The sequence below is a fragment of the Athene noctua genome, chromosome 1 (assembly GCF_965140245.1).
Source record: "Athene noctua chromosome 1, bAthNoc1.hap1.1, whole genome shotgun sequence".
NCBI classification, from domain to species: Eukaryota; Metazoa; Chordata; class Aves; order Strigiformes; family Strigidae; genus Athene; species Athene noctua.
This window is the reverse complement of record NC_134037.1, coordinates 231,471,150-231,484,712: the sequence shown is the minus strand read 5'-3', so window position 1 is coordinate 231,484,712 and position 13,563 is coordinate 231,471,150. Positions and strand designations below refer to the sequence as shown.

The following is a 13,563-nucleotide window of genomic DNA, read 5'->3' as shown; positions in this document are numbered from 1 at the left end:
GGCGGCGGCAGCGGCGGTCTCCCGTGGGCCCATGCAGTCGCGGGTGCTGTGCCTGGGCGGCGGGGCCGGGGGCCCCGCTGCGCGCAGGGTCCGCCTGCTCCTGCGGCAGGTGCTGAGCGGCGGCGCGGCCGCGGCGCGGTCCGGCCGCCTGGAGGTCCGGGCGCTGCACGGCTCAGGTAACCGCCCCTGGGCCCCCCTTACAGCCTCCCGCCGGCTCCCCCTGCCCCGGCCAGCCCCCGGGCCCTGACACCGGGCCCGGGGGAGGCCTGGAGGCGGGTTACCACCTCACGGGCTGCTGGTTTGCGCACTTGGCGCTAACGTCCCTGTTTCTTCTCGTGCTCGTGAGTATTGCATGAGAGGAGAGGGCGGAGTTCAGTCGCAGGCTCGCAGGGGCGCTCCGTGTGGCTTTCCACAGCTTCTCTCCCACAGTGTTTCCAAGGAGCGGCCCCGCAGCCTGTACCTGTGAGAACTGCTCGTCTCCATCGAGCGGCTTATTACCACCTTGCGATGCTTTCCGTTTCTGCATTGCCTGGCACTGTCCTCCCGCTCAGGCAGAGCCATAGCCGTGTCGGGGGCTGCCAAGGCTGCTGCGTGTTTGGATGTGCTCGCAGCCGACGGTAATGAGATAGGGGGATGACCTTGAGCTTGCACATGCTAGGAAGGATGACCTGAACTGTCCTGGAATATCCTCTGGTGACCTTTGAGACAGATGACACGTCCGTACAGACCAGAAGTGGCGTTTAGAAACGGTGACATATCTCTGTGGTAGCTGGCACTTCTCTGGATGAAGGCCAAAAGCAACAAAGCTACTAAATACAGAGCGAGTGATAAGCAGCTCTGAATTAGGGAGATAGAATGACAGCAAGTGATTCTGATGGTGGGGTCCTCGCTAAAACTCTTAATTACACCCCTTTGAAACCGTTCACTTTTTTTTTTTTTAATTTGTTTATTAGTTGACTAGTTAATTTCTTTAAATATGTTTGGTTTCTCAAAGGTTTCTCAAGAAGGAAGCCTTTGAATAATTGATAACCATAAAATTCTTTCAGGAATTTTTGAATAGAAAATATTTTATTTGTGAAAAGTACGAAGAAAACCAGGGTTATTTATCTTAAAGCAAATAGGAATAAAAGGGAGCAGTTAACTCTGTGTGAAACAAGCACCTGAAGAAGGTAGCTCAGTACTTTACAGCCCTTTGTTGGGATGGGTAAACTTAAGAACAAGAAGAAATTAATCAAAATGGAATGGTAGCAAATGCAGTATTCCTAAAAATACTTAATAATTTCCATGTGCTATGGAGCGTAACTGAGTGTAATTTAGCAATATGCATTAATACACTGTATATCTATATGAATAATAGGAGTATTCCCAGTTGCAATCAATGATGGTAATAGTTTTGGTACAAAGATTTAAATCTCAAAGGCTCTATACAATCTTGTATCTCGTTAAAGGCAGGCTAAGAGATAATATTAGGGATATTTGCCATCCCATCACCCGAGACATCTCATTCATTATAGTGTTTTCTGTGCTCCTGTGAATTTGGGACCTTGATATTAGGAATACTAACTATTATTTGTTTTTTGTTGGATTTTTAAAATTAATTTTGTTTTAAAGATGCATGTCGTCTTGCAGGCCCTATCACTCCTTTGAGGTTACTGAAGTTTCAAAGAGATGGTCTGAAATTTTGCATGTAATGCTTGGTTTTTCTATTTCTATGCAGCTGCTGTAATTGCAAATCTTGTTATAAGCAGTGTTGAAGTTGCGTGTCTCTGCCCTACTGATAAAGAAAATATTTCTGAAAAGGCTGAACGCTGTTAACAGTCAAGTAAACAGCAAATTGATTTCTACCCAGTAATTTGGATCTGACATCCGTGCCAGATCAGATTTACTGTCTGTGATGGTACCTTTTAAGTGTAAGGGAGAATCTGTTGCCTGATTTTGTCCTGCTATATGTGAAGGACCATGCTTAGTTTTTCATCTCTGTCTTTGTAATGCGAATATGGCTTGCTGGTGCACTGGGGGCTGTGGAGGAACTGCTAGAACTGTCTACTGGTAAAGCTTAAGAGAAATCTCAAAAGTGAAAGACAGAGTCACTCAGTGTCTAATGGGTGGTGGGAATATCTAGGAAGAGTTGTACAACTTATTAATGAGGGAAACTTAATTTGTAGTAAAAAATGTTGTGGAAGGATGACTATGATTAATTTTTAATGCAGGTTTCATGCTTCCTTCCAAAATACTGAAAAGAATCAAGCTTTTGTTGACTGTCGAGTTATTTGTGATTAATTATTTGAAACACAGCATGAGCTGAACAAAGAAGTTCTACGTAACTCAGTTCGCTGACATTTGACTATTTGCATACATCTGTATGTAATGTGAAACTTTTGAAAAAATCTGATGGAATACACTATCAGAGATGCTTTAAGGGGTTGGTGGGAACAAATGCGGAATTTGTTGAAAAATGAAGAGTTGGAAAAATAAAAATCATTGCCAGTCAGATATTACAGGCAAATGAGGGTCTCTCATGTGCTTTGCTGCTCAGTGTACATAAAACAAATTACACTTTGTCCCTTGGGTAGACCATACTAGCTTCATTCACTGTTTCTGCAGCTCTGTCTCTCTGGTTTCACTTCCTATGCTTTCCAAGACCTGGTCAGTCCCAGTTCCTAATCAAACCCAAATTTAAAGCCTAAAAGATCTCCGTAATACATACAAGAGTATCTGCACAGTCAGTTAGGAAAATTGTATCAGACTTCAGAATCCTGTAATGTTAATAGCGTACAGGATCTAAGGGATTGTAGTAAAAATTTATAATCTGAAAGAAGACTATGAATGGGACCATGTGTTTAGAAGGGTTTGGGTGTTTTCTTCTTCTGGGTCTATCCCTGTCCAAAGACTAAAAAACTGGTTGATGATGAATGTAAATGCTTTCCAGCACATTCCCTTTTCTCACTTTACCTGTGTTGTTATCTCGTAGAAGTTCCTATGTTGACAGCTTGGAGTGTGGTTCTGGCAATATTTTTTTTCACTGGCAAAACCTGTTAGAAGATATCATTCCTTCATCTTAACATTCCTGCTATTGTTCATTGCCTCTGTAGTTGTACTTGGGGCTGCTTTGTGGTGACTGAAACAATTCCAGTTATTTGATTTATGGTGAGGCCTTATGAACAGTTGTTGTGTCAGAACAACTTGAAAGGGCAGCAAACGAAGATGGAATTTTCGGAGCCAGTTGTTGTGAAAATTTGCAGAGTTATGCTTGAGTTATTTCAAATTATTCTAACATTTAAGAGAGAAAAGGTTGGTGGCAAAAAAATAGCGTCTTTTATTAGTCATGCTGATATAGCTAGAAGAAAGGGATGAGCTGTCAGGCAGATAAGCTTCTGTACACTCTTCGGTAGGGTTTCACCGTTGTTTCTATGAGTAGATGTCAGTAAATAGCTACGGAGTTTTAATATGTGGCAGTAGTTCAAAATTTAAATATTCCTATTTAGCAACTGTTACAGTCCTGTTGATGTGTTCAGCAAGTCCTGCCCATTTCTCCATAAGGCTGTAGTTGAACCTGCTTGGCAAACTCAAGGACTCAGGATAGTTGCGTAGGAGATGCCATAGTGAATTTTAAAGCTGTTTTGTCTATTTTGGTTATCTTTTCAGTAAGTGGGAAGTTTTAAAAAACAATTCTATCGATTTTCAGTTGTAGTTTCTTTTTAGTTGGAATACATTATTGAATTATGTATTAGATACCTAAGCTCAGTTTATAATAGACTGATAGGCTTTTCTGCACAGAGCAAACTGTACTTCAGGAATCTACATACAGTTTTAAAACACTATGAGCTCATTTTTCACGTAAGTAACACTGTCCACAGAAGATTTGAAAGGGAACACTGGGGATGCGGTGGGCATCTGTTACCCTGTGACTAAGAGGAGGTAGTGGATATCGCTTTCTACAGACAGCAAGCAGAAACCTCCCACTCATGCAACCTTGTGCTCATGGGGATTTTGACCATCCACATACTTGCTAGGAGGGCAATTTGGCATTGTGCATTTGCTTTTGGTAGTTTCTAGACTGTGTTGGTAAAAATTTTGTAACACATGTGCCAGAGAGCCTGGTAACTCTTCACTTTATCTGCTGCTCACAAGTCAGGAAAAACAGTAGCCAGTTTGGTTGTAGATGGCAGCCTGGATTGCAGTGATGCTAACGTTATTGACTTGCGGTTCTGGAGGAAGGGGGGGGAAGGTTGGCAGCAGAATTAGGATCCTGTACTTAAGGACTGTAGGCTTTTACTTAGGAGATTGATAGGTAGAATCCCTTGGATAACAACCATGAAGAAGGTTCCCAGGAGAGCTTGAAGATTTTAAAAGAGAACTTAATGACAGCTCATAAATGAACCATACCACAGTGTGGGAAGATTTGGTATTTGAGCATGAGGCCTGCTTGCTTGGCCAAGCAGGGAACTAAAACACAAAAGAGGGCACACAAAAGTAGAAATAAGGGCAGACAATGGAAGAGGAGTGTAAAAGTGCTATTTGGTATTCAGGGACAAAATGCCTACCATCTGTCAAACTGTAGATCTTTAAGTCCGGAAGGACCTTGATAAACTTGAGGACTGGGGTACAGAAACCTCAAAAAGTTTAAGAAGGAGAAGTACGAAGTTCTGCTACTGAACTTAAGTGTTGCTGTGTGTCACTACAGGCTGGGGAGGGACTGGCTGAGTATCAGCTATGCTGAAAAGGCTGTGGGCTTGCAGTGGATGTCTGGTTTAATATGAGCCAATACCTCATAGCAAATAAGGTGAACCACAGACTGGGCTGCATTAGGAGAGGCATGGGCAGTGATAAAGGGAGAGTTTATCTCTAGAAAGCACTGGGGATGTTCTGCCTGTAATGCTGTGTCCAGTTTTGTATTCGGTAGTTCTAGGGAGATACTGAGATACTATGGAGTTCAGCTTGAGGGCTACCAAAATTGTTAGGAACCTACAGCACCTGTTAGTGAGGAGAAGCTGAGGGATCTTGGTTTGTTAGGTTTGCAAGGAGAGGCCTAAGGGAGGAGAAATCTGTTGATAGCTTACAATTATAATTACACAAATGATTGAACTCTACTTAAATAGTGGCAGATAATGTATCAGGAGGCAGTCATCACAAACTGGGGCTTGGGATGCTCAGACTGGACAATAGGACAAACTTTTTTACTAGGAAGTTAGTGCAGCAAGGGAAGAGGTTGGCTAGAAGACTATGGAACATCCGTCCCTGAAGGCTTTTGAGACTCAGTCAGCCAGAGCCACAGCTCATCAGATCACGTTTTTGTGGTAAGCTGATGGAAAAGATGACCAGTATTTCTAAAGTGGTTTGGTAACTGATGAAATGGGCAGCTTAGCACTTCTTTGTTGTGGTAAGTGTATTACTAAGAGATATTCTGAAATTTATGTATCAAGTATATGTGAGATCATAATTTAAAACTGACTTTTCACGTTATAACACTTTTGTAATTGATCATCGTCAGACTCTCTACCTTCAGGGTATGCTACTGGCCCAAATGAAAAATAGCTCACTGTAAAGAAATGACTGTAAGCTTCCTACATGACTGGATGTCAGATAAGATTGCCCCTTCATATTGTTGAACTTCTACTAATGCAGAAAAATGGAGGAAAAGGTTTACTTCCTGGAGTAAATACTAAGATTTTGTTTTAATGACACTTTGGACTTTAATCAGTGAAGAAAATCGTTAGCCTGAAGTAAACAACTGAAAAATCAAGCATTAGCGTCAAAACTGAAAATTAAAAAAATAGAGGGTCTAACAATAATGTTAAGTAGAAATCGAGTAATATTCAAATTTTATGTTTGAAGTAATTATTTTGGTTTCTTAGTGGGAAAGACTTTCCTTCTTTTGCTCACTAAAAAAGTGAATTCAGTGAAATGGATTTTTTTGCTTAGACTGGAGATCGCCTTTGTTGTGTAAACCTCCATCTATTTCAGTCAGCATCAGCTGTCAGCATCTGTATGTGAAGGCAGTGGTGGTCAAGGAGCAAACCTACTGAGTGTGGGGAATAGGTTTCTGTCCCTCATACTCGTGTTTGGGAGGCCACCAGTACCAACATAAGATGTGGAATAGGTTACCCTGTTAGCCAGTGACTGTGTGTAATGGTTGCAGCCATGAAGATGGTCAGTAAGAGCTGGTATGAAATGAGAGAAATAGGTAAGTTGTGGAGGTAGGGCTGCATCCCCCTCCCCCCCCCCACCCCCCAAAAAAAAAAAAAAAAGTTAAGGAAAAAGAAAAGACACTTTCCAGGATTTGTTATTTCTGTTTCTTCAAAACAAGTTGGCTCTTCAAGGATGAAGGCTGGCACTCTTTTCTGTGCCCTTATGGAAATGTGCTGGATAAATATCAGTTAAAAGCATTTTTTTTTCCTTCTTTCTTTTGCATTAGAATGAAATAAAGACCTGGAAATATACATTTGAACATAATATAGATTTTGAACTTTCCTCTAACAGGTGTGATCTTATCACACAGAAATTAATGTTAGCAGAACTTAGCACCTTCACAGTTTTAATATGCTCTTGCTGTTACTGGCTTTTGAGACCAGATGGATGGTCTGTGTACAAGTGAATGTGTAATATACTAAAATGACTGTTAGAGTTTGTTAATCTAACATAAACTGAGGACTAAAGAGGCCAAAATGCCGTAATTTCAGCCACCTAAAAACTCAGTGTTCCTGAAACTTCATTGTAGTGTCTTATAAAACCCCTGATAATATAAAGATTTACAAGTGAGATTGGAACTGTTTCTGTTGTGCACTCAAAAAACTAAACACACATATAGATCTGTGCAGGATGTTTTCTTTTGCTGTAGGATTTCTTTATTGGAAAATAGCCATTTCAGATTTATTCATGTCCTTCTTTTTTTCTTAATGTGTTATTTCACCAGAAAAATGGTGAGTAGAAGAAATAAAACTTTTTTCCTGCTTCTTAAGTTCTTAAATTGTAGTTGAGATAGTTGGTGTGTTACTAGCTTTTAAATACAAGACCTGTCAAAGGTGCCAACTGTACCAGTAAAGCTGCATCTTCAGGAAGCCTTTTTACTGAAATTATAACATAAAAGCATCCACAGTGGATCAGAACAAAGGTCCATTGGGTCTTACTATTCTGTATCAGAGAACAGTGAGTTAGAGATTCTGGGGGAGAGTAAAAGCACAGGGTATTCATGCAGGGGTGCTCTGCCAAAGTGCTCTCCCAGCCTCCAGCTGCCTCCTCTGCAGCTCAGGGGCTTGGAGCTGGAGGTGGTGCCTTTTTATTCAGCCCTCAGTGGACTAAGTATTATAGAAGAAATGGGCCTGCTCGCCTGAAGAGCCCTTGTCAGTTATTGTAAAAATCAGATGTAGGTATTAATATTGTTTTCTGTCTAAAATATAGCTCTAAAGAAGAGAGCACATCAGGTTCTGTGCATTGCAGTTACTGGCTAGCTGCATGTGCCAATTGCCATTCTGCCAGAGGTGCAATTCACACCTGTCTATTCCAGATGCAGTAGAAAGAGCTCGTTGCACGTATTGAGGCTGTCTTCGTATCTCCTTGTTTCAGAGAGTTTCTTCAGTGTCCCATCACTGGGTCACAATCTTTATGTGCTGCCAATTTCTGACTCATTTTGCATGGGCTCTTAAACGACATGCTTTGCCTGTATGTTGTCTGCCCACTGAATGGGATGTCCCCCTTCCTGTTTGGATTTTGGCTTATTTGGCACTTGTTTTGTTTCACAATCTCTTTGTGTACATCAAGCACTGCTTGTATCCCGCTGTTCCTCCCAAAGACCGTGATACCTAAGATTACTGTTTTCTGTGTGAGAGATAAGAAACCAGGGGCACATTCTCATTGCTTGCCTATGCAAGCCTGATACAAGCTACTAAGTCTCCACTGCAAAACTCTGTGTGTATAGCTTTTGTCCACAATAGTGTGGTAGTAGCTTGTGAGATGGGTTGGAGTATTCATGGGCTATTCCATAATTTGCAGTGGAGCCAAATAATTTGGGATATGTGTTCTCAAATTATGAGTCTTGGTGATTTAATGCTACCATTTTACTAAGCAGGCTGTTGTCAGTTCCTTGCCAGCTGGTAAAACACTGGAAAGAGCCTGTCTGGGATGACATCTCTGTTCAAAGAGTTTGGAAATGCCATGGAAATGGAGTAACAAAACATGTGATTTTAAACAAGTACAGAAGAAACAAATGAGACAAGAAAATGTAGCTCAGGTGGAAGTGTGTGATAAGATTGGTGAGCTAATCCCCCCTGTGCTCATTTTTCTAGGAAAATAGACTCTGCTGTTGGTTTATTGTTGCTTAAAGTTCTATTAAATACTGCTATTATTTTTACTTTTTGGACAGATGCAAGTTTGAGGCAACATTTGTCTCCAGGCAGCAACAAACCTGTTAAAAGCTGTAAGACCTGACTCTGTGCTAGGGATTTTGTGTGCTCAGCTCTCTCCACATCTTGCATATAGTTCCCTCCCTGCCCATTTTTCATGAAAGTTTGTAGAGTCCATTGATGGTTAGAGTATTTGTGGAATTTTTGGACATGATTAAATGATCAAGGGTTAGCATGTTATGGACTGACATAATTACCACCAGAAGAGATGCATGCCTAGACCAAACTCAGTTGTGGGTTTGAGGTTTTTTTTAGGGAGTACAGGAAATCAACTATGCTTTTTCAGTACTGTGCTAATAAAATAGGTATTTAAAATTCTCTCCTGCGATGATATCATCATTCCAATGTATTGAAAAAGTCTGACACCTTGTTGTTTCGGCATCTTGTCCCTACTGTGTTTTGGAAGACTGCGTACATGAAAGAATATTTACAGCTTGAGCTGAGGTGATTTAAGCTAGGAGCTAATTAGTCATATATACTCTTGTCTCATTGCATGTTGGCTGAGGAATGCTGAGAAAATAAACTGGCACTACTTTCCTAAGGATATATCAGGCAACCTGCTCTTTTTAGAATGTTAAAATTCTTCCTAGTTCAGCTAATGAAAGAGGTGTCAACTTTTGCAGGAAGCAGTGGGCTCCTAGGATGTTTTCATCAACTTGGAGGCGTTTTGGTCAATCCTTTAGTTGTTCCCCAGTGAGAAAGAGTGATTGGAGCTGCAGCAGAACAAAGGGAAAGGGAGATAAAGCTTAGGCTTCAAAAGAAAATAATGTTTTTTCTTACTTTAAAACTTAGAGAAGTGGGCAAAACTGTGGGAGAACCAAAGCTTAGAATTTACTCCCTGCAGTGGTTCTGTCTGTTGTCCGGTAACTCTTTAATTTAAGATATATAGCAGTTCCCAGAATGGGGACCAGGCTCCTAAGCTGTTGCAGGACTTTCTTTTGGAGTGAGTTTGAATTGGCCAATATGACACCCGTATATAAGAAGGGTCGGAAGAATGATCTGGGAAATTACAGGCCTGTCAGCTTGACTTTGGTGCCCGGAAAGCTGATGGAGCAGCTCATCCTGAGTAACATCACACAACACATGTGGGACAACCAGATGATCAGGCTCAATCAGCATGGGTTTATGAAAGGCAGGTCCTGCCTGACAAACCTGATCTCCTTCTACGACAGGGCGACCTGCTTATTGGATGAGGAAAAGGCTGTAGATGTTGTTTACCTTGACTTTAGCAAGGCCTTTGACACAATTTCCCACAACATTCTCCTAGTGAAACTGGCTGCTCGTGGCTTGGATGGGCACATGCTTTGCTGGGTAAAAGACTGTCTGGATGGCCGGGCCCAAAGAGTTGTGGTGAACGGAGTTAAATCCAGGCTGGCGGCGGGTCACGAGTGGTGTCCCCCAGGGCTGGGTTTTGGGGCCACTCCTGTTTAACATCTTTATTGATGATCTGGATGAGGGGATCAAGTGCACCCTCAGTCAGTTTGCAGATGACCCCAAGTTGGGTGGGAGTGTTGATGTGCTCGAGGGTAGGGAGGCTCTGCAGAGAGACCTGGACAGGCTGGAGCCATGGGCTGAGGCCAACTGGAGGAGTTTCCATAAGGCCAAATGCCGGGGGCTGCCCTTGGACCACAACAACCCCCAGCAGCGCTACAGGCTTGGGGAGGAGTGGCTGGAGAGCTGCCAGTCAGAGAGGGACCTGGGGGTGTTGATTGACAGCCGGCTGAACAGGAGCCAGCAGTTTGCCCAGGTGGCCAAGAAGGCCAATGACATCCTGGCTTGTGTCAGCAATAGCGTGGCCAGCAGGGACAGGGAAGGGATCTTACCCCTGTACTCGGCACCGGTGAGGCTGCCCCTCGATTTCTGTGTTCAGTTTTGGGCCCCTCACTACACAAAGGACATTGAATGACTCGAGTGTGTCCAGAGAAGGGCAACGAAGCTGGTGCAGGGTCTGGAGCACAGGTCGTACGAGGAGCGGCTGAGGGAACTGGGGGTGTTTAGTCTGGAGAAGAGGAGGCTGAGGGGAGACCTCATCGCCCTCTACAGCTCCCTGAAAGGAAGCTGCAGAGAGATGGGGATGAACCTTTTTAACCAAGTAAAAAGTGATAGGACAAGAGGGAATGGCCTCAAGTTGCACCAGGGAAGGTTTAGACTGGATATTAGGAAGTATTTCTTTACAGGAGGGGTTGTTAGGCGTTGGAATTTTCTGCCCAGGGAGGTGGTGGAGTCCCCATCCCTGGAGGTGTTTAAGAGTCAGGTTGACACAGCGCTGAGGGATATGGTGTAGTTGGGAACTGTCAGGTTAATGGTTGGACTGGATGATCTTCAAGGTCTTTTCCAACCTAGATGATTCTGTGTGTCTGTGAATTTTTCAGGCTGAAGGTGGCACAGTAGATGCCTTTGAACTGCAAATTCCATGAGAGCTAGGAAATGAGCCCTAGACTCCTGCCTAATCCTTAGTTTAGCCCCAGCTCTGTTTGGGACCATTCTACTTCTTGGCTGCTTCATAGGTCTGCCAGAGAAGAGTGTTTAGCTCTAGCAGGAAGAGTGGGAACTGCTTCGTGCTGCTTGTCCTTAGGACCAGGGATAAAACTTTGGCAGTACTGCTGTTGCTTAACTCTCCTACTTTCTGACAAGCCATTGAAGCACTGTAATGTTGCGTAACATGTGGCAACAACCATCAGCTTTTACTGCCTTCTGCCAATATTTTAATTTAAAAATAGGGGGCTGATTATTTGGACTTCAGGAGCAACATAAAGACGCATGTGCAAGCATGTACGACAGGCTGTGAATCCCAGTCTCAACATTGTTGTTAAACTTCTAAATTTGGGAGGAAATCAGCTATAATCCTTTCTTCACCATTTCCAGTTTGTTGCTGTAGGTGATTCTTCTCTGGCTGCTATAAATCTAGTCCTAGATATGTTACTTTTCCTATAGATTGTGTGAGTCATGTCAGAACCTGGGGATTCTCAGTCCTGTGAGATAAGCGGTAACATCTGGGTATGCTGGAAGAGAACTGCATTTGAATGCAAAACTAGCGTCACCGCTGACTGAAAGGAGAGCCGCTGTTTGTATGGGAGGAATTTTAGTTGGCTCTGTTAATTTGGACAGGTTTCCTCTTCAGCATCTCACTCTCTGGTTCCAGCACTGGTCTTCCAAACTCTTTGATTCCTTATGTGGTGCTGGAGATAGGCAGCTGTAGACTGGGTCCTCTTGGGATGGAGTCAGACAAGGTGCAGATCTACAAAAGGATTTTTAGAAGTTGTATCTTGGTTTTGGGCTCTGTATGTTCTACATCTGTTTCTGAGAAATGCACAAGCACAAGAAACAGTTCCAAAACTTTGCCTCAATTCATGGAAAGGTAGTGTAATCAGTGCTGTGGCAAAACTGCACCTCTGTGCACCTGTCTTACTCCAGTAATCCCCTCCATCCTCATGCACGCACTGCAGAGCCTGTTGGGCAGTGAAGGTGGTGTTATCTTCAGCAACTGTAATGGAAAAAACCCATCATTTTACAAGCGTCATCTTAGTTTCATGGTCTTAATACTTGTGAACTCATTTGCATGGCCCAGATGGTCTCTTGAAAAATACAAACTTTGAGTTTGTTACCTGTCTGCAGCTCATTTTCTTGGTTTCACAGGTTTTGGATGTTGTGCTGTTTTCCATGTGAACACTGCCACCTTGGTGCTTGCCCATTTCCTGGCCCCAAACGGTTTCACTTCTGATTTCCATGAGAAAAGACTCGGGGCATGCCCTGCAATTTAGTTCAAGCCTGTGGTTGCAGAAAGACAGATAAGACAGGCAGGTCCTAGTAATACACCAGTAAGTAAAATGGCCAGGTGCTTTAGTTTTGGTGAAATCCAGAACAAGAAATACGTGCTTGAGACTTCTCAAACCTTGGAAGGGTGCCAGGTTCAGCCATACAGTCAGAGAGTGCAGGAAGGGCACACTTGACATGAATATGTCATTTTGTACCTCCAAGAGATACTGTTTCAGGCTGCTTGAAAACTTGAAAATCATCACCCCTACAAGTGTTTCTCAATGCTAGTTCTGCAGACAGGCAGGCTAAAGATTTAATTTCAATAAATCAACGATGGTAACTGGAATGGGGTTCACTATGGATAGGGGTTATATAGCTTGAATTTCATAGCTTCCGAAAAAGTAAGTTATGATTATAACAGCAGCAACAAAAGAAAAAAGGAATACTAATTAAATGTAAGTTGTTCTGGTACCTGATCTATTGAAAAGCAGCAGAGCCTAGTTAGTAAACTAATATTTCTCAACCACATTAGATGCTGCCTTGTGAATTCAGTCAGCCTTACCACACCAGGCCTATGATTTAAACTTTAATATAAGGTCATTAAGCACTTTAGAAGTATCTGGGAACTAAAAGACTTCTTTTATCTTTTTTAGGTGATACTGTCACTATTGGAGATGTGTCTTTTAAACTCAAAATACCGAAGAACCCCGAACTTGTTCCACAGAACTACAGTAAGAATCTGTTCTCTTTTTGAATGAGTTTCAAGGCTTTATTCAAAAAACTTTTACTCACTCAAGTTACCCCACAGACTTTAACTGAAGTTATCTAAGAAATATATTTTGAAAAAGCATTTTTAAGTTTGGGGAAGGTTGTATTTGCTGAGTTTACTGTATCTCTGGTTCAGCTGGTTATATAGGAATCTCTTAACTTTGAATGTAACTTGTCCCATTCATCAATGGGACAGTAAAAGGGCCATTTGTCTATGTTTAAATATTTTGTTTAGAATGGGTCTCATCTAGCAATTACTTCTAAAAATAATACAGTAATCTGAAATTGTTTGGTCATAAAACTGTGGTAGTTTAAAATTATGATTCCATGACAATATGATTATATGTCCTAGAAGTTTTCTGCTGTATGGCAGATTTATGGTGTTTTTCTACTGTGTTATTTAGTATTCTGAGATCGTCATGTTATTGTTGTCAGCAAACATACAGATCTTTGGAATCTGTCAAGTTAATGAAGTCAATTGCATAGTGATAAAGAATGCTATCAATTACTTACAAAGACACAGCCAATTATGCACATTAACAATGTGCATACATGTACTTACAATTAATTCACATTATGTTTTGATGCCTTATTAAAAATGCCACGGATTTGCAGCCATCTGTATTTCCTGTTTGTTTGT

General features: G+C 42.1%; 1 protein-coding gene across 1 annotated transcript in view; it reads left to right on the top strand.

Moving 5' to 3' along the window:
- The first annotated feature begins 15 nt into the window (after nucleotides 1-15).
- VWA8 (von Willebrand factor A domain containing 8) overlaps nucleotides 16-13,563 on the top strand; it is a 194,469-nt gene continuing 180,921 nt past the window's right edge. The window contains exons 1-2 of the mRNA XM_074912506.1: nucleotides 16-176; nucleotides 12,809-12,886. Of these exons, the coding sequence (XP_074768607.1) occupies nucleotides 32-176; nucleotides 12,809-12,886 (223 nt within the window). The 5' untranslated portion in view covers nucleotides 16-31. The remainder of the gene's footprint in view (nucleotides 177-12,808; nucleotides 12,887-13,563) is intronic.